The sequence below is a fragment of the Vombatus ursinus genome, unplaced genomic scaffold (assembly GCF_900497805.2).
Source record: "Vombatus ursinus unplaced genomic scaffold, bare-nosed wombat genome assembly UNPS02014773.1, whole genome shotgun sequence".
NCBI lineage: Eukaryota > Metazoa > Chordata > Mammalia > Diprotodontia > Vombatidae > Vombatus > Vombatus ursinus.
In genome coordinates, this window is record NW_020954551.1 from 8,169,548 (window position 1) to 8,189,621 (window position 20,074).

Below are 20,074 nucleotides of genomic sequence, written 5' to 3' on the forward strand. Positions count from 1 at the left end.
GATGGTTTAAATGATGACTTCTTTACTGCTCATATTCTGTATCCATTACTAACTGTTAGCCATTTGTGAATACTCTACTAGTTAACAACTTTAAGGACTCTGGATATCACTGGCATGGGTCTTCCCTTCAACTATGTAGACCATTAGCAAGAATGACCTACTCAGAAGAGCTTATTATCATTCTGAAACATGTTGCCTGGTTATTAGAGAGCCGAAGAATCACAAAGACATCTAGGAAGGCGACGGTGGACTATACTGGGCCTGCAACTGGTCCAAGACTAGGGGCCAAGCCATTGCTAAGGTCTCTTGTGCCCTTCCACATGAACATTTGCAAGAGCTCATATTACCTGTATCAGTTAAAAAACAAACAAACAATTCTTTTGTAAAAAACTGGAAGCAAAAGTCAGCTCCCCAAGCTTTTGGTGGGCGTAAGACAAATTGTTAGTGCTGAATATAGAAAACTCCTTACAAACACCACGCATGCCAGAAATAAACAATATTGTCTCTGTATGATCAGCAAAATATGTCTAATTATCTGTCTCCATCTCTGTTTCGAAATTACATAGGATGCATAGAAATAAACAATACATATCCATGCCAAGATCACTTAAATTTAAATTAGAGCTAATGTGGACTGAATACACACTCAGCATCATAGATAGCAGCCATCCATGACGGTGCCGAAAAAGTAGGCATTTGTGGGATGCCTAGAGGGATGTTAACTGGTAGATTGGGTACTTTGGGTAGATTCACATTAGGTAGATTCACATTGGGTAGGGTACTGGTTAAACTCCTGTGGAAGAAACAGACAGAAAGAAAAAAATACCATCACAATGACCATGTAGATGTGGCAGAAGCAGGGGAGAACTGTAACTCAATTGGTTAAGTCAACAAGGAGACAACGGGGAGCAGCACACATCAGCACATCAGAGAGCAAGGAGCCACAGGTATAGGAAGCTTCCCTGGGGCTTAGCACTCAGAAGCAGACGGCAAAAACATTGACTGATTAAAAAAAATGAGTCAAAATTGGAAGGGAGCTTATCGACACCCACATGCAATGATCACATATTTCCCTCGCCTTTTGGGAATTGGCTTTTGTTTCCAGATCTTGACAATGATGGTCTAAAATCTGATGGGTCCAAAATGTGCACAGCACAGTGGAAAAGGTGCAGGCTTTGGGGTCTGGAGACCCGGCTTGAAATCCTAGATCTTACTGTATGACCTTGGGCAAGTCGTTTCCCTTCGTCTATCCCTCAGTTTTCTTCTATGTAAAATGAGGGGGGGTTGGACTAGATGACCTCTAAGATCCTTTCGAACTCAAAATAATAATCCTATTTTAGATGGATGGAACTGTTATTACCAGCCCTGAACCTTCATAGCTGGAAATTTCAATGTTGCAGGAATAAGTGTAGATACTGAAATCATTTATGAGACTGTTGCATGGTGGATAGTGAGCCCTCCTTGAAGTCAGGAAGACTTGAGTTCAAGTCTCACCACTGACACCTACTGGCTATGTGACTCTGGGCAAGTCACTTAACTTCTCAGTAACTCCAATCAAATGTCTAAGGCTCTACTTTACAGAACTGGTAGCAATCTACATTGGTAGAAAGTATTCCTCATTGGGAGTTCCCAACACCAATTAAATCATCGGTTAGGCAAAAAATCAAAAAGGAACATTTTCTTCTTGCTTTTTTTTTGTTTTTGTTTTTGTTTTTTTGTTTTTTGGCATGAAGAAGTTGTTAATAGTTATTTAGCTTTTGAGATAGACTAATTACTCAGGGCAATATTCTCTTGGGCATTTCTTGAGCCCCATGGTAACAGATAATAACATGCTGCTCACCTGCATCAACGTTTGGGAGAGGGTGGAGACTTTAAAGGTGACAGGCAGAAATTGAAAGCTATAACCGCTGCTTTCAAAGCCAATGAGGCCAGAGCATAGGGAAAATTTTTTTTTAAGAAGTATTAAGAAAAAAGGTTAACCTTTGTTTAATCTTACAAAGACCAAAAAGAGAATGAAAATGTCTTCTCTGAGGTTAATTTCATCCAACTTGAAGTAGATAGAAATGTGTGGGATTGGAAAGTAAAGTATTCCAAAAATGTTTTTTTAATACTAAGTTCTTAGATACAGCAAAAAAAAATGTATTTGAACTGTTAGATTAGAGTTTGTTTGTTCTTCCAGGGAAGACTGGGCTAGTTGGTGTATGATTTCTTATTGTCAAAGGAGGAATCAACAATAAGGACAAAAGAAGTCTCTCTCTCTCTCTCTCTCTCTCTCTCTCTCTCTCTCTCTCTCTCTCGATCTGGGTCTCTATTTCTCTCTATTTCCGTCTCTGTCTCTCATTCTCTGCCTCTCTCTCTCTCTCTTTTGATGTGTGGGTGGGTGGGTGGTGGGGTAGGGGTAGAGAGTGATGTCATACAATGCTACAGGACTGGTAAAATCATCTAATCTATACGAACATTTCTATGGTGCCTGATTTAGCCAGGCAAAAGCCAGAGCCAAGGCTGCATCTGAGAAGAGCCCTGCCTTTATTCTCAAGCAGGGCTGACAGCCCTTTGGCAAAGAGTCGGGGCTCTCTTTTCGGCTCTCCTCAAGAGGATGGTGTACCTTGCCAAGCCAGCTCTGTCTTAGACAGGCTGTGCGCTGCAAACTAAGACTCCTGGAGGAGTCACGACTGACTCTGGGCTGACTTGGCAAGATTCCCATCTATCACAGGTTCTTTGGGTTCATTTTCAGATCTCTTAGATGCCTGGACACTTGTTTTTATTGTGATTTTATTTCAATAGTTATCTTGTTACAGAAAATTATGAGCATGGCTTTAGTTCCAGCATAAACAAAAAACATTAGTTTTTGTTTGCAGTGAATTAGATGAACCAGAGTTATGTCCACTGTGATTCCCATTATGCAAAAACCAATGGGCAATGGGAATTCTCTCTGTCTGTCTGTCTCTCTCCTTTGTGTTGAGATTTGACGGGGAGAATGATTAGTCAATAGAAAAATAATAAGGTAGGCACATGGTACAAGTTCTGGAGTCAGAAGACCTGGATTCAGATTTTGCCTCTGTCACTGATTATTCGACCTTGGACAAATCAGTTTCTTCCCTGGGCATCAGTATTCTCATCTATAAAACAAAAAAGGGCGGCCTAGATGGCCTCCGTAATCCTAAGAAGAGTGCGGGGGAAGACATTTTTCATGTTTTCCTGTTGTGCTGGTGAATTTATTTGTCTTTGTATTTGGTCCCTGATGGTTCCCAGACTTAAGCGCTACTCTGTAACCAAACCATCCACTGTTTCCACTGAGACATGTGCCAGCCTATATAAGCAAATGTGATCATTAAGCGAGGCACGCAGTGCATAATGATAGAGGAATTAGTGAATCTTTAGAGATGGTAGCCTGGGAAGTTACAAATGTCAGTGCTGAGTAAATGAAAAGCAGCAAGGAATGAATAACGTAGAAATGTATGCGAACGCAACTTAATTTACACAGATTAGCTTGATGGTTGGTGCACAAGTCAGAAAAGAGCTTTGTTTTCCATTCTAAAATTAAAAAATAGACCTATTAACAAAACATACTGTATTAGTAAAATCTGACATTTGGAATGGAATACTGAGCTGTACTCACATGGAAACATTTCCTTTATACAACACATTATGATGCTAGACTTTTAGAAATGATAAAATATTATTTATTTAGCAAAATAATGTAGTGTATTAATAACATTACTAATATTTGATTTGGATATTAATAGCATATCCTAATAAGTAAGCAATTCTAAATAACGCACAATATTTTACTAATACACATGTGGATAGGGGAGTCCTCTTTTTCAATGGTGAAATGCTACTATTTGGCTACGGGCAAGCTTCCTCCCCTCTCTCTGATCCTCACTTTCCTCATCTGTGGAATGGGGTCAACATCCCCCTACTACCTCTCTTACAGGGCTCTTCTGAGGAAACTGCTTTGTAAAACTACCAGGTCCTGTAGAAATATGAGTTACTAATCTCACCTTAATCTGTTGAAATAGTTATTATTGGAAATCATTATTTTAAAAAGTTCTCCTGCTATTATATAGAAAATTAATTCTGTCATGACCCTTCTTTAGTATCATGATTGGGAATCTCCGGATATTGCATGATTCTCATGAACAGTTAAAAACACTAAATGATTGCTTTAATTTTAGAATATACCAGGGAGAATGAGTAGGGACACTTTAGTAAAATGAAAACTATTTGAAGGCTAGGGCTGCTTTATTTTCCATGCACTTGACATCCTAGCCCAATTAGCTTTCTTCTGGACCCTGGACACATAATTTAATCTCTAGTCTCTGTGTTTCTGTTTTATTTTGTGTTTTCTTTGTGTGTTTTATTTTATTTTATTTTTGCACAGATTATTTCCTTGTGCCTGGGCACTCTCCCTCCTCACCTCTCCCACTTAGAAAGATTCAATTCAAGTATCACCTTCTTCCAGAGACTTTTTCTACTCCCCTGTTATTAGTATCAGTGCTCTCCTGCACCCCTCCTCCGCACCACTGAGTTATTTTGCCCATATCCTGTGTTTATTGGTGAATATGTTGTTCATATGTTACCCTTCTAGCAATATGGGAGCTCCTTGAGAACAGAGACTGTCTGCCTTTTGTATTTGTAGGGCCTAGCAAACTGTGCAGCCCATACTCTGCTTAATAAATACTCAATGATTGATTGACTCCCACCCAGCACCTAGACCAGGGCTCTGTATGGAATAGGCACTTAATCCTTATTTGCTGGCCTGAATTCCCATTCTATTTTACCATCCTACTGTCCTTGATCTAGGGAACTGTTATAAATGACATTCTTAGAATTAGGTCTTTTTGGTGCATTTAGGCACAAAAGGACTTTAAAATGTTTTTTTTTCTGCTATTGATATGTGTACCATGTGTAGATAACCCTTTCTTCCTCAGACCCTAACTTCCCTGAAGGCATGGACTATGTCTTTTTATGTGTGTCTGCTCCTCCACCTCATCCCCAGTTCTAAGCTCAGTGTTTAGCTTATACTGGTGTCAAGAAATGAATATTCACATACAGAAATTTCTTGTCCCTCTAAATGTTTTTAAACTTGTTAGTTTAATGAAAACCCAATTTTTAAAAAAGAAAACTAACAAAAATCATGATTTCCAAATTTCTTGAATAACGCATCTGCCTCCCATGCCTGGATTGTTTTTCTCTGTCTCTTAGAATCTTTAGCTCCCTTCAAAGCTTGGCTCAGACACTACCTCCTTTCCATATTCCCTTAATGTAAGAATTCTTAATCTTTTTTTGTACCATGGACAAATTGGGCAGTCTGCTGGAGTCTGTGGACCTCTTCTCTGAATGTTTTTAAATACGAAAAATAGAATACATAGGATTATTTAGGGAACCAGTTATATTGAAATACAATGATCAAAAATATATTTTATCAAGTTCATAGAACCTAGGTTTAGAACCCCTACCTGGTTATTAGTGTACTCCCACTCCAAATTATTTTGCATTTATTTTTTAAATTCTCTTTATTTACTCGTCTGTTTATATGTTACCTCTCTCCCTCCAGTGGAATGTCAGCTTCTTGAGGGCAGAGACGGTTTAATTTTTGTCTCTGAAATTCTAGTGCCTAGCAGAGTGCCTACACATAGTGAGTACTTAATCTTTGCTTCTTAAATTGAATTGAATTAATTTCCAATCATCCCAGGAGCTGAGGAAGTTGAGAAAAAAGGCTCAGAACGGTGAGGCACCACAGTGCTGGATATGCCCTGAGAGGAAGTGGAAATGGCTTTTAATTAGATGGAGTTGGGAAGAATGACTCCACCTGAACACACAGCCATGCTGGGGATGGGGGGTGTTGAGGGGAGGCTTTAAATTTAAAGGTAGAGAATTGTTTTCAAGATATCTCCACAGGAGGAAGATTCTAAATGAATGGAAAATATTAAGGACCTGTCCCCGCCCCCATCTTTAAAAAAAAGTAACTGAGAAAACATCAGACCCTCCCTGCCCCCCCCATTTTTTTGCATTCTTTTCATTATTTTTACATACTTGATGAGAATGGTCAATGTTTCCCTGCCTGCCCAGGGGGTATCCAGGTTCATGAGAGAGAAAAGGAATAGATTGTGTAATTTTCTACAAAGGATCCACATCTTTACAGCATCACGTGACTGACAGGTATAGAAGAATACCATGGCTAGTGTTTGTTAACTTCCCTGTACCAATTCCCTACCCCCAAAGCAGACGTTTCTTTGTTCAACCATTCAAAGAGTATACAGATAGGTATAAAATATGGAAATGTCTGCTCGCCAGAGGTGGGTTCAAAGCTAAAATAAAAGAAAGGCCCTCATTGAAGATGTTCTCCAAATACTCCTGTGTGACCCAGGGAAAATAACACTGAGTCTTGGGTCAGAGGATATAGGCTCAAATCTTGTCTCTGGCACTGACTACCTGTAAGCCTTTGGACAGATCACTTAACTTCTCTGTATCTCTGAGTCTCTCTCTCTCTTTCTCTCCCCTCCCTCTTCTCTCTCTCTGTCTCTTTCTTTCTGTCTCTCTCTATCTTTCTGTCTCTGTCTCTCTGTGACTATTCATCTGTCTCTTTCTCTTTCCCTCTTTTTCTTTCCTTTTTACTCCCTTTCCCTTTCTCTCCTCTTCCTCTCTGTCTCTCCATCTCTCTCTCTGCCTTCCTCTTCTGTGAAAGATGCAGCAGATAGATAATAAACTGGGTCAAGAATTGAATATGAAGAAGAGATTGATTGGATGGCAGCTGAGAAATTGCTCAGTACTCAGTATTCCATGAGTCCCGGCTAGATGCTGCTATAAATGCTCATATTTAGAAAACCAAAAAACCCAAAAAACCTCATTAGCCTCTCAGTAATGATCAATGGTTGTGAGTCACAGAACATCAGCAATATTAAAGGAACTGAAATTGCAAGAGTCTCAGAGGGCACATGTGAGACGAAGGTAGGCTTCAGTGTTATTATAACAGTATGAGAAGTGTCCTAGAAGGCATCTTTAAGGACATACATGAATGGGCAAGTAGTGAGAATGAGGGATGGACTGTGTCAGTTCTGCCCTGGGTTGGAATGTATGCATGCCTTGCACCATTCATATGTGCACACTACAACCTTTTCATTCTGTATAATCCTTGTCCATGCTCTTCCTTAAACCCTCCAAAGAGGATCCCACCCTAATTCTGGCCCTTATCACCTCCTCAATTCCATTACTTTGATAATCTTCTAACTTGTTTCCTGGTTTTCCATGTCTGCCTTTTTGTCTCCATCTTCCCCACAGCTTCCAAAGCAGGAGTCTTATCTGTCCCTCCTAACTACCAGTAACCTCCTTCTCAAATTATTTCCTATTTGCTTTTCCGTGCAAATATATCTCCCTCGATCCTCTCAGTCGACCATGGAAATCCCTAGAGGGCATGTTGGGACTGTTATTCATTTTGTCTTCATGTGCCCAGTGACTAGCACAGTGTCTTGTACATAGTAGGTGCTTAATAATTGTTTGTGGAATTGAATTCATTGGAAGATTTATCTGATACACTGGAGGGATTATTTGGGATCTTTTGTAGTTTCATGGCTACCTTTGAAGCCCTTGGTCTCTACACCTATTTTCCTTTGTTTTTACTACATCACTGACATACCTTCTCTTCAGGTCATACAGTAGTTAAGTCGTATATATTATGTATTTATACAACAGTACATATCACTGATCATGTCTTCCGGCGCCACTGCTTGGGTACAGCACACTGCCTTTCCTGCTGTCCTTTACCTTGAAGGCTTCCAGCATTTTTTGGTTGGATTCTCTTAGGAGGATTCCAAGTAAGGCATGGACAAAGATTCCACAGGATGAGAAAAATGTGGAAGGATTGCAATCTGAACCAGGGGAGGGACTATCCACTCTGGTGAGATTATTGACCTGTCTCAGTGTCTTTGTGATGACTAGCTTGACACTACTGGGTCAAGTGAACTGAAGCTGACTTTTGATTAAAACTGGGCACTTCTAAAAACCAATTGGAAGAGGTGCTGGTTGTGAGAGAGACATTTTAGAATAAAGTCAAGGGAAACATAATGTGTATCTGAACTTGTTGAGAAATTCATTTGTCCTCTGTTTTAGCCTCAAGATCAAAACATACACTGTACCAGCAGATGGGTGACTTTTGGCAGAATTGGCGCTGTGTATCATTTTGGGATAGAATGTGTACTTGGCTGTGCCAACTGCAAACGAGTGCCATGTATATGGAGGATCCTTGGCCTTAGAATTGGAAGAGACCTTCAAGAGCATCTAGTTCAAAAATCTTTATTTGACAGATGGGGAAACTGAGGCCCATAAAAGTGGTAGAATTTGCCCAAGATAACAAAATAGTAAGTAGCAGCATTACTCTTAAGCAGTACCTTGGTAGTAGTGTTAATTTCGATCTTATGTTACTATAATCAATACTTTGTCTAAGAGGTAGATAATAACTTTTGTACAGGTTACTTTGTGGAGTGACATTTTGAGGGAAGTACTTCCTTAAGGTGATATGTAAAATGACCTGATTTTTGTTGCTATTGTAGACTGTGAACTCCTTGAGAATAGGGGCTATCTTTTACCTTACTTCATATGATCAGCATTTAGCATAGTGCTTCGCACACGGTAGGTGTTTAATAAATGCTTATTGACTGACTGTTGCTATTATTTGCACTTTGGGGCCATTTGGCAAAAAGCACATTCAAAAAACATGAATTTAGTACAAAAGTAGCTTTAATCCTTTTCTCACACATCTCTCTGACGAGGATACAGACCATTTTGAGGGGATAATTCAGTATACATTGATTGTGGTAGAAAGAGTCACATTATAGGCATGAATCTGGAATCTTTATTAATGAGGTTTTCTAGAGTTTCCTGGAGATGTTTTATGGTGTAGTGGAAAGAGTGCCTGGATGACAGTAGGGATACCTTCATTCTAGTCTCAGCTCTGCCTCAGTTTCCTTATTTGTAAAATGAAAGGGTAGAATTCTATGATCTCCTAAGGTCTTAACTCTAAAACCTTATGCTAGTGTTAGTCCAGGGCTCCAGAAAACAGACCTATCTTATGTAGGAGTGAAATAGCAAGGGAAATCAGTTGTATTAAGCCACCTGGGCTTCACAAAACAAAGAGAATGATCACAGAGCCTTAGAGTTGGAAGGGATGTTAATAAATGGTTTTTGATTTGATGATGCCTGTTACAGAGAGAGTCAGAGCAACTTTCCTATGGCTAGTAAGTATGAGGCAGGATTCGAACCCAGGTTTCCTGATTCTAAAGTCATGGCCTTAATCACCAGGCAATTCTGCCTTTTAGCAGGAGAAAAAGAAAAGTTCTTAAATCCCTAAATTTACAAATATGAGAACCTGGGATCATGGGATCATAGATGAAGAGCTGGAAAGAATTCCAGAGGCTGAACCTCTCATTTTATAGATGAGCAAACAAAGGTCACAGGAGGCAATGTGACTCACTCAGGGTCACATCAGAGTCAGGATTTGAACCCACGTGTTTTGACTCCAGATATAAGGCATTTTCTCCCGTGTCATACCAAGTTTTAGTCTCATTAAAAATGGTGCTTTAAAATGCAAAATATTTTCTATGCAATCTTTCATTTGAGCCTCAAAAAAAAAAACCTTGAAAGGTAGGTAACATGTCATTAATACCCCCATTTTATAGATGAGGAAACTGAGGGTCAGAGAGGTTAAGTGTCTTGCTCTTGATAGACATAGCTAGTAAGAGTTTGAGGCAAGATTTGAACACAGGTCTTTTGGCATCCTATTCACTATTCCACACAGTCCCTCATTCAACAATTACGTATCCTTAAGTACCTACGATGTTCAGAGCACTACCCTAGGTGTTAAAGGAGACAAAACATTTGGAGAAGATACAATTCCTACCCCCAGGAAACTTATAGTCTTTTGCGGGGGAGGTCATCTCTGCTGTGGAATAACTTCTGGGTGGTTGGGAAATCATGATATTACAGCTTGATACCAACCCATGGAGACTTTAAATAAAGACATCAACTACCCGGTTCCTTTCATTCTCTAGCAACTGTTTGGGGGTGAGGGGAGGGGTGATGCCAGAAATTCTCTAAGAGAGAAAATAATTGGCTACTTCATTTAATTCCCCTTCCCATCACAGGTACAAATTGTGAAATATGTCAGAGACTCTATTGTTACAACGAAATCAATATATTGGTAATATTTGCATATCATAGAATCATAGAGAACTTCTCTTTACAAGGCTGATGAGAAATAAATGTCTTACCAAGTTTTTTTTTTAAAGGAATGAGGTTAAAAATATACATTCATAAAACAGAAACTTGCAAGGAAGAAAATAGAAGGAGAGGCAGAGAGAAGAGAGACAGAAATAGGGACAGAGAGAGAAAGAAAAAGAGAGAGAGAGAGAGACAAAGAGAGCAGGGTATGTAGACAGAGAGGGAGAGAAACCGTGGGAGAGAGAAAGAAAGAGTTAGATAGCTAGATGGATGAATTGAACGACATTCAGAAAATTCGACCTATTTACTTAAACTTGTTTCTTACTTTAGAATAAGCATAATGAAAGGCATACAAATTCTTTACTGGAGGAAAAACACACCCACCACACATACAAAAAAATTTAAACAATGCTACCCCCCAAATAAAAGCCCAAAACAGAAGAATAAAATTTGTCCCCATTAAAAGTTCTGTCCCAAATAGTCATAGAGGGGATTAATAACACACTTCCTCAATTACTTTCATGTATATCTCTATTATAGAGATACACATTTTTAGAGATACCCCTACATTTCTGAGAATGGCTTACTGGATTTCATTTTGTCTAGTCCTATGAAGTTGCTTCCTCTCATCCATAATTTGTTCATGAATCAGAGGTCTAGCTTCTGTGACTACCCAAATCATATGACTAAATATCATCTTAATTCAGTTTGTTTTTCTGGTTGTTATTTTCAGGTCTTTCCCTCTCCCCCCACTTGCTGTATGGAGCCTACAGGAGACAGCTGTAATCGCCAACCAGATCTTCATAAGAGAAAATGTTTTACACTTCCTACCTATCTGTATTTTATTGTCTCTAAGTGATATTCACTTCTAAATTGTCAGGCCACCCCTGAAGCCCAATGCTCCAGCTAATTTCTCTCTTTCAGAACTTAAATCTTAAAATGCAAGAACCACACCTCTACTTACAATGAGAAGACTGAGAAAATAGATTTCGAATTCCAAATTTACTGTAGCAGAGGTTCGGTATATTTAGGACTTCACAAGGGTAACAATTGCCCCCCACCTGAAAAAGTGTTAATGGATACAACTGATTTATTTGCATGTGTTTGTCATCAATGTAATCCTCTCTTAAATTAAGCACAAATTAAGTGAATGATTATGTGTAACCCAGTGCTATTTATAAAATGTTGATAGTACCTGGCTTAATCTTTTTCACTTTGAAGATACTTTTTGGAGGCAAAACAAGTACTGATTTAAATTTTTTAAAAAATTTGCTCTTTAGTGCCATGTAGTCAAAACCCATCCTTTTCCTCTATTTAAAAAGCCAGGGCTACATTAAGAGAGAGCTACAAATCTGAGTATATTAGCTTGCTAATAATTTCTTTTGGTATCTGCACACAGGTTACAGCCACCAGTCTGTCAAGTGGAGTGACCTGGGGCATCCCTATTGTCTTGACGGAAATGGAGATGCTGATTTTGTCCTGATTCTCAGTCAATCCTACCAAAAAGCTTTGTAGCACCTCATTTTCAAAGAGGAGAAAGTTATTTGCTGATAAGTCTACCCCCTGGGAAAGACGTCTTGTGGAGACTGGGAACATTCAGTTCCTCAAGTGCTTGGAATGGCCCAATGTGTTCCACTCAGGTTTCTCCTTAAACTTTAAAACCATCCAGATGAAGTCCCACCATGGACTTTTGACACAGATTCAATCAACAAATTGGTACATACCAGCTATCATGAAAACCAAGATGAGAAGTGAAAAAATCCAAACCAACTACAGGCATTTTTGGTGTTCCAAACCCATAAAAGAAAATGACATCAGGGTCTCAAGTTCCCTAGAAGGGTAGTTTGTGAGGGTCAGGTTGGGAGCTTTGAATCAGATCAAATTTCTTCCCCCTCTCCTTCCCTCCCCCATCTCAAACGTCCAAGAGCCACACTTGGGAAGGGATATGTATGGCTGCAACTGCAATCAAATTGGCCTTCAAGATGGTCACAATATGGTCACAATGGACCAGTTGGGCATCTTCCACTCTATAAGAATAAGATGTTAAAGCAAAATTTAAAAATTTTAAATTTAAAAAAGATTAAGAAATATTTAAAGTTTCACTTTTTGTGGCCAAATGTACAGTAAAACTAATTCAAGCAATAATCTGATTCATGAGCCCTTTGAAACCAGCTCACTGGACCATAGGAGCCTAAAGTGAACATGGTAATAGAAACATCCTGAGGCTTTTGCTTCTGGTTAGAGTGATAACATAATATACAATTATAGTGCTAATCCAACTCTGCATGACTCTCTATCCATTTGCACCCAAACTCCGTGGTATTAAAGGAGGTATCCTTACTTTACTGGCTCCCACGATTCCCGTTCAAAGCCCCTGTGAATTGACTGTGCAATTGAGGACTCCATCAGATCGACATATCTAACCACAAGTGGGGCAAACAGGTCCTGCAGGTGCTTGTGAAATTTTCCATTGCATAAGTTATCTAGAACAGACAAGTAAAAGTGGAATGAGAACCCGCCTTCGTTCTAACCACCTACAGACTCTGAGCAGAGGCATTGTCTCATACAATAAACATGCTGCCGATAGGGAAGCCAAAAAGAAAAGGGAAAAAAAAAAAACCACACACACAAAACAAAACATAAGAACGGCCTTGGAACTCGTCCTTAAATCTGTTTGGAAGGAAGATTGAATTTTTAAAAAATCTTACCCATTTGTGTAGCCCTTTGAAAAAGAAAAACAGTCATGTTCCTTTAAAACAACAACAACAAAATCCCACACCATTTCTTATGTTTTCCCTGCATCCCCCCCCCCAACATTCTCAAGGAGAAGGAACATCCTGTGCAGATTCATCTCTCCCCTCCTCCCTCCCCCCACTAATGTAGTATGGGCTTTCAATGCTGGAAGCTCCTTTTCCTTTAGAAGATAGATATGTTTTGATGAAAAACACCAATTGCAAAAACTGTAAAATGAGTTACCTTGCTTAGGGAAAAACATACGCACTTACACATATACATACACTCCCTGCATCTTCTTTTTATGCTATGCTTTAGTTTTGTCTACCCCTTAGGGGAGAGTCACCTCCTAACTGAATGTTAAGGTGGAGGAATGGACACCCGTGGATGATAGAATCACTTGAAACTGGAAGAGACTTCCCTGGTCATCTAGTCCTCATTTTAGAGGTGAGGAAATGGAGACCCAAGGAGGATAAGTAACTCGCTCAAGGTCTCACTAGCAAGTATCAGAGCAGAATTTGAATCCAGACCCCAGACTCTAGTGTCAATGTGCTTTCTACTCCTTCAGAGTATGCCCACAGGTATTTGCACAAAGTCTGGTGTTAGTAACGATAGGCTATCATCGTCTGTCTCCCTACTTGTCCCTTCTTATCTACTGAGGAAAGCAGAATTACAGAAGATGATACATACAATCACTACGGAGGAAGTCATTGAGCAGTTGAAACAGTGGGAAGCTGTCCCATGAATCCGGGGGCTGCACCTCCAAGGCGGCATCCATGTCCACTGCAAATAATGCCAGGAACGTCTCAGCATGCTCCACCATTAAGTCTGACCACCATGCAAACGCCTTGAAGGTAGGCAGAAGAACAACAGGCAGAGAAATTGTTAGCCTTCATCTTTACCCGAGGCCCCCCAAATGCAAGCCTGTAGCTGCTCAAGTCTAAATGGGCATTCAGAGGGGTCACTAGTTTTATTGTAAAGAGAACAGCTTTCTTCAAAAATACAATTGGATATACAGAGCAGAGCACAAAGGCAGCAACCTGTCTTTATTTCAAGAATGTCTTGGAGGGTCAAGATTATTAGGGCAGGCAGGGGTCGTGGTGGAGGGGATGGTGGACAAAACTTCTGTTCAATTTACAATAATGCTACAAATTCTGAGTCATGCTACTGACCAGTGTGCTTGGCTAGTTCTTGTTTGTGAGTATCAAAATTCGGGAGTTTCTTCACTGTGTTTGTGGGTTTTCTGCTAATTTGAAATTTCAAAATAATGAAGCTTCTAGGATGTCTGGACTTTGTCTACAATCTCACACAAACTAATTTACTCACATTTCTCCACTGATACGAACTATTTCTGTTATTTCACATAGGGTAAACAGCAAGCCACGTAAATCCACTCTTGTTAATATTTACACTCAATTTTGTGTCTTTAAAATGTCTTTAAGTAGTTGGGGTGGGGGTGGGGAGGGAGTGTCTTCAATTTCCTATCTGTTCCATAGAAACAAAGTTGAGAAACGTAGAGAGAGCAGGACTTACTTTTCTTCAGGGTGTGGGGGTTGGGGATTGGAAACACATGTACATTGAAAACCAAAAAATATCAGTGAAGTAACTCATTTTCATGCACGTGGATTCTCAGAAATCATTGTGCAGGGTCTCTGGGAGTGACATTCTCATCAGCCACGGCCAGATGTGAATGTACTTCGAAGGCATGCACGCATGTTTAGTAATCACTTCTGCCAAGGGAGCATGCAGCATGAGTGGCGATGTCCACAGGACCTCGTGGGCTCACTTGGAAGTGATAGAGCAAAAGAAAAAAAAATAACCCACCACCACCTTGCCTCCCCCCTCCCTATGCCCACAGTGGCTGAAAGTATTTACATCAGAAACACTTTTGAGCATTCACCCGAAAAGAAGATGGGAAGGAGACTGGAAACATGAAAGATGATTATGGAAAAGAATTCCATAAATGAAACGGGCTGTATAGTGGCCAAGCTCTTCTTAGACCTATTGGTTATTGGGGATGTTCTAACAGCCATCAAGAGGCAGAATGTCTGCCTTTCTTCTTTCATGAGATTCCATTTTACTTACTTCTCCTTTATCAACATGGGGCTGGTTTGCAAATTAAATGAAAAAAATCAAGTCATGGACCATTCTACAAGGTCTGCTTGACTGGAGATATATAGCTATAGTTTCAATTTAATACACAGTAAAACCTCATTGGTTCAGAATAATTCTGGGCATCAGGAAGGGGAATTCGGGTGACCGGTCTCATACTCAAAAGTCCAAGTTAGTTAGAAGATATTTTAAAAGAACAGAATTTTCATTATACCGGTATAATTCTGAGTCACATAAGTTGGCACTAATAAGCAAAATGAGTGAAGAATGTGGACAAATACAACTCTCGAGAAGTCAAGCTTATATGCCATAACCATACAGGTTTCATTTTTGACTTTGTATCCTCAGCACCTAGCACAGTGCTGGCACATAGGGGCAGGGATTGGGACTATGTTTTCATTGCTATAGGGAATTCCCAGGAGTGAAAACTGTCTTCCACCAATACAGGCTGGCGCCTTCACTGATTCTTATAGTCTTAGTGAGCTGGCTCAAACACTGAGATGCCAAGTGATTTACTCAGGACACATAGCCAGTATGTGTTACAGGTATGAGCTGAACTCTAGTCTTCCTGGTTTCAAGGCTGACTCTCTACATAATACACCATACTGCTTCCGATCATACAAATTAGTTTCTTAATAAATGCTTGTTGATTAACAGACTCATTGATCAGATATCATTTAACTTACAGTAATGGGCAGCTAGGTGGTGTAGTGGAGTGATGGGCCTGGAAGCAGGAAGATCTGAATTCAAATCTGGCCTCAGATACTTACTAGCTGTGTGACTGTGGACAAGTCACTTAACCCTGTTTGCCTCAGTTTCCTCATGTGTAAAATGAGTTGGAGAAGGAAATGGCAAAGCACTCCGGTATCTTTGCCAAGAAAACCCCAAATGGGGTCATGAAGAGTCAGATATGACTGAAATGACTGAACAATACAACTTACAACAATCAATTACCAGACTCACAAAGACATTGGCAAAACCACTTCCTCTTTGTTTATACATTGGCTTAAGATCATCTACTAAATTCGTTTTACTCTTCAGTGTGATCCTAACAATTGACAGAGGAAGGAATTGTTTCAAATTCTTGCCTCAGTGGAAACATCATAGGAATTGAAATTGCCCTAACTTCTAAATTAGGGGTGGTCTGAATGAATGAGGTTTTAGTAGATTCTTGTGCAGAGAGATGAGAGCCCCGAGGCTCACTGCGTTCTCTTTGGACATCTGGTTATAATCAGCGTGGATGAAAACCCTCCATCTCTCCTTTGATGCTTTACCATCCCTTTGGAAAGAGACAATCTAAATGCCCGGTCCAGGGGTGGGGAACCTGTGGCCTCAAGGCCCTGGGCCCAGGTCTGATGACTTTCCCCCTGCCTCCTGCCCCATGTTAGACTGCGTATCTTGGACATTCCCCCATGGCCCTCTTAAAAAGCAAAAATTCCTTTCAAAGATTGAGGTATGGTATTCTCCAGGAGTTTTGGTCAGTTTCTTGGTTAGCATTTTGATACAATGTGATATAAGCCAAAAGAAGATTTCACCTCAATACAACCTCCCAATGATTAGGGCTGTCTTGAAGTGGAACAATGGCCATCACTGAAAATCTCCAAGGGAAAGTAAGATGAGCGCTTGTAAGGGCTATAGTAACACGGATGGCCACTGAGGGGTGCAGGTACACAGGTAGGCTACATGAGCTCTGAGATTCTTTATAATTCTGAGACTATGTGGGTCTATAGAAAAAAATCTTTTTTTTAAAGACACCAACACACCCATGAGATGTCATTTGTTCTAGGGGACAAGAAAGAAAAACCTTTTGAATGGAGTGTTTCTCCACTCAAATGAAAATGTAAACAGTTCTTAGTACAATGTCTGGCATATAGTAAGCATTGTGTAAATGTTTATTGGCCTTCCCTTCCCTTTGCTCAGAACTGCTTTAGTCTTGCCTATCTCTCCATTTCACATTATGAATCCAAGGGCCAGGGGTGGCATCTATCACATTCAGTAAAGGGTTTAGCACATGGTTACCAATCAATTAACTATTGAACAAATAGGTCCATAATGATGATACTCTTACCAACAAGTCTTTTCTTAAGCTTATTTCCTAATGTACCTTAAGATTGAAGCTTGCTTAGAATACTATGATAATTTAAAGTAACAAAATCCAGCAACCAACCCCAAAGTATAAAAGCTCTCAGGACCAACATAAACAATAGTGTGTGTGTGTGTGTGTGTGTGTGTGTGAGAGAGAGAGAGAGAGAGAGAGAGAGAGAGAGAGAGAGAGAGAGAGGGAGAGGGAGAGGGAGAGGGAGAGAGAGAGCAGTATTTATTTGTGCATCCCAAAAGAATTGGGAACTCTCTAACCACAAATGACTCTATGACTCTGTTGGGGAGGGACACCCAAAGAAATACTAATTCCAGTTTTATCCCAGTGAGTACAGAGGGCACATGACTCATTCAGCAAACAGCCTGGCTTTTCACTTTTTGATGGAATTGTAATCTCCTAGATTTCAGAATCTGTTTCACGCCTGTCTTTGTGTCCCTAGTACCTAGGACAGTGGCTGTGGCACACAGTAGATTCTTAATAAATGTTTGCTTGCTGTTGAAAAGTTGGTTACTCTGCTGGTATAGGCGAATGCAATTCTTGTAAATGTTCTAACTCATTATTGGTTAGAACTACTCTGAAAGAGAGTAATGTTTCTTCAAACCATCTTCCAAGCTGTTAATATGCCATTTTATCTCCCAACTGCTTACCTGTGTGCTTTTAAAAATATTTTCAAAGAGAAGGCACAATCACCCCAAAATTAAATTTTGTATATCTCACACACACGTTCACATGTATATATGTACCCCTGTGTGTCCAAATACATATATACATATACATACGTATACATAGAGAGAGATTGGGCAAAAAGAAAAGCAGCAAAACAGGACAGTGTTTTATAACATTTCTCCCTGTTGAGGTTCTGAGAGCAGAATCCAATGAAGAGGCCATTGAGACAACAGATGGGACAAAAAGCTTACACTATTGTGGAGATAGCTACAGTGCTGGACTCTCTCTGCAGTTCTGAATTTTCTCTGGGACACTGAGATTGCTTTATTTTGGAATTTAAATGGGTTTGAAAGATCATATGATGGAGGAGACATTAAATCCATGCTGCATTTTTATAGGTCTTTTGCCACCCTACATTGCTAACATTTCCATGTTACAATTTACTGATTTTTAGGAGAATTTGCTGCTCAAATAATGGAGCCACACTTTGCCAGAGAATAATCATAGTGAGGTAGGTCCAAAGAAATCAGATTACCAGTTACTGTTATTTGGCATCACAGACCCATCATTAATGATCCCATGCAAATCTTACCTTCTCCATGCCAACTTGTACCCAGGTTGGAAGTGATTTGTCCCTTACTCTGAAATCCTACATCACTTGTCACCTGTGCTAACCTTCTCATGTCAGTTATCTTTTTATGTGTGGCATTGTGGGTAGGATGCTAACTGTGGAGTTGGGGATCCTGTGTTCAAATTCTGCTTCAGACCTGATGTGTGGTAAATGGCACAGTGGGTAGAGGGGATGTGGAGTTTGCAAGATCTGAGTTCAAATTCAACCTCAGACGCTTACAAACTCTGTGATCCTGGGCCACTCAGTTAACTGCTGTCTGCTTCAGTTTCCTCATCTGTAAAATGGGGATAATAAAAGGACCTATCTCCTAAGGATTTTGTGAAGACCAAATGAGATAATAATTGTAAAGCACTTAGCACAGTGCCTGGCACATAGCAAGTGCTGTTTTACCATTAGCAATTATTATTAGTAATAATAATAGCAATGCTATTCCCTCAAAATAATAATACTATCCCCATAATAGTAACAATAATAATGATAATATATATTACTATTACTTGACCTCTATGTGTTGGGACATATTTATTAAGTCAAAGAGAGAGAGTACATCTCCATTTGTGGCAGAAACTCTCACACTAACAAACCATCTGTTCTTTGTGTATTTCTCTAGTTAGATTATAAGCTCCTTGAGGGCAAGAACCAGGCTAGCATGGTGCTGAGCAGAAATCCAGGGGCTCAGTGAATAAAATCGAATGAAGTTACATAGGTTTGCAGTTTGGCTAGGACGTTTCTGCCTAAGTGTGTGTACCATTAAGTGACTATACCAAATGTAACTAAAATACCTTTTTATACAAATGAATTCAGTTTCCTTATCTCCAAAGTGCACCCAGGTCATCATTAGTCCTAAGAACAAATCTTAAGAGTCCTGAAAACAAATCTCTGAATCTACTTTTGTTCTCTCATAGAATCATCTATGACAGTGATTTTTTTAAATACATAAAAGCAAAATGTTTCGTGACAATCCTTGTCAAGATAGTTCTGGACAATGGTTAGGACCTGAAAAATTATGTTCAAAATTCATGCTTTTCCCAGAAAGCTTAACTTTTCTCTGGTATCTCTTTGGATACAACTTTGTGAAAGGTCATTGAATATTTTTTTCCCCAAACCACAGGTAGATTTTTAAAATATAACTCACTTAGAACTCAGTGTTGATCGTGGTTTCCCTCAATGTTCATGAACCATCACAATAAGATGTTGAGAACACTGGTTATCCCATGAGGGTTGGTGTAGTGGAGGAAGCTTTCTGTTTCCTCAAACTAAGGAAGAACTGCGAAAACCTCCTACATTCTCTTGAAGAATACTCTAGCTGACACTTGAGTCAATAGCATGGCCAATATGGAAAGATCTTTACTCACATTCAGAAAAAAAACAAACAAACAACAACCAAAGATCGTGAAAGTTACTTTGGGTAGGCCATGCCTGAGAGGCAAGGTTAGGGTTAAAAAGAAAAAAAACCCAACCCTGTGGATTTTATTCACTTTTCTGGTATATTCCTCAAAGCTGTGCAGAGCTTGCCATTGCTTTGAAATCATCCTCCTAATCATAAGGAAATATAATGGCCTTCCACCTGGATTTGGGAGAAAATATTCGCTCTTGGCCACTCTCTCTATATATAA

The 20,074-nt window shown here is 39.7% G+C and overlaps 1 protein-coding gene across 2 annotated transcripts in view; it reads right to left on the reverse strand.

The window, feature by feature from the left end:
* The window catches only part of CADPS (calcium dependent secretion activator), a 464,921-nt gene that overhangs the window by 102,193 nt on the left and 342,654 nt on the right, over positions 1-20,074 (reverse strand). For both annotated transcript variants that reach the window (XM_027864021.1, XM_027864023.1), the window contains exons 17-18: positions 13,642-13,798; positions 12,560-12,701 (exon numbers count right to left, since the gene is read on the reverse strand). In XM_027864021.1, the coding sequence (XP_027719822.1) occupies positions 12,560-12,701; positions 13,642-13,798 (299 nt within the window). The remainder of the gene's footprint in view (positions 1-12,559; positions 12,702-13,641; positions 13,799-20,074) is intronic.